Raw genomic sequence first — 1,201 nt, 5'->3', positions numbered from 1 at the left:
TTCAGCAGTCCATGTATGGGGTCAAAGTAGCTGAATGATTCCAAGTTTGCTGGCTGAGGAAGGAAGAATCAGATGGGAGTCCCATCCCCCTAGTGGACTGACTTCACCATTTTGGGCCAGTTTGGGGAGCATTGTCTATTAAGGGCTGTCCCCAGTGCCCCTTCTTCAGCTTTTGCCCTTTCCTTCATCTGCCCATTGTAAATCCTCCCCTCCCTCTTTGGCAATTTACCCACAAATACTCTCATTTGTCTCCTTTTCTACAATACAGCTTGGCTATTTCTTACCTAAGAGCCAATGTCTAAGCAAGAAAATTAAGTAATCAATAAAACTGTGGTACCTCAATTCAATAACAGTGAAGACTTTGCTATTGCAAGTGAAAAAAGGAACAAATCAATACAAAATAACCACCTTGGTTATTTTTATTAAATATTTTATTAAATACCCAGGGATTGAACCCAGGTCTCCCGCAATGCAGGCAGACGCTTTAAGCTGTTCACATTATTTTTCTCCAAATAGGGAGTGATAGAGTATTACAGTGAAATGAGGGTGGAGTAACACATTAACTTTTTTCAGCATAAGCGTCCCTTCTTACCACAGCTCTCCATCTTCACTGATGACATTCTTGCCTAAACTTAAGCCTTGGTTTCTCTACCTATATTTTTCTTTCTCTGACTCAATATAACAATCCAGAGGCAGAATCTATTTTCATTGGAAGTGGGAGAGTCTTCGGGGATTGTCTGCAGAAATAGGATTCTCTGTCAGTAAACTCAGGAGAACATGAACTAGTTGCCAAAACCTTATAGAGGGTGAACAGTTAGGGATGAGAATACTGCAGGATATGAAGACAGCCTAGACAACGTTGGTTTCAGCGAACAGTGCACAGTACTTGGGGCTGAATTACAAGTACTGAGCTCCCAGCTGATCCAGCAATAGGAGCACCTGCTTCCAGTGACTGACAAGTGCTGTCAACAGTAGTCAGCCGGGGCTCATTCAAAGAATGAGGTAAGGAATAGGACTTGGATGTACAAATAAAAGTTGTAGACTAGAAAAAACAAAACAAAACAAAATAACCACCTTGGTTTAGGCCAAAGGGAGACTTTATGGGTCTACCTACAAGGTACAGAGGTAGTTTCTGTCTTCAGGAAAGGCTGGATCCAGCATTTGGTTCCCTGAGATCTGCCTTCTTGCTCCAGCTCCCCCT

At 42.4% G+C, this 1,201-nt stretch overlaps 1 protein-coding gene across 1 annotated transcript in view; it reads right to left on the bottom strand.

The window, feature by feature from the left end:
- LOC104994299 (3'-5' exoribonuclease 1-like) overlaps positions 1-1,042 on the bottom strand; it is a gene marked incomplete at both ends in the record, with an annotated part of 11,455 nt that extends 10,413 nt beyond the window's left edge. Inside the window, one exon of the mRNA XM_010847807.1 lies at positions 887-1,042. Coding sequence (XP_010846109.1) covers positions 887-1,042 — 156 coding nt within the window. The remainder of the gene's footprint in view (positions 1-886) is intronic.
- Between the last annotated feature and the right edge of the window lie 159 nt (positions 1,043-1,201).

This window comes from Bison bison, unplaced genomic scaffold, assembly GCF_000754665.1.
Source record: "Bison bison bison isolate TAMUID 2011002044 unplaced genomic scaffold, Bison_UMD1.0 scf7180017849802, whole genome shotgun sequence".
NCBI lineage: Eukaryota > Metazoa > Chordata > Mammalia > Artiodactyla > Bovidae > Bison > Bison bison.
Note: the sequence above shows the minus strand (reverse complement) of the source record. Positions and strands in the feature narration are given on the sequence as shown.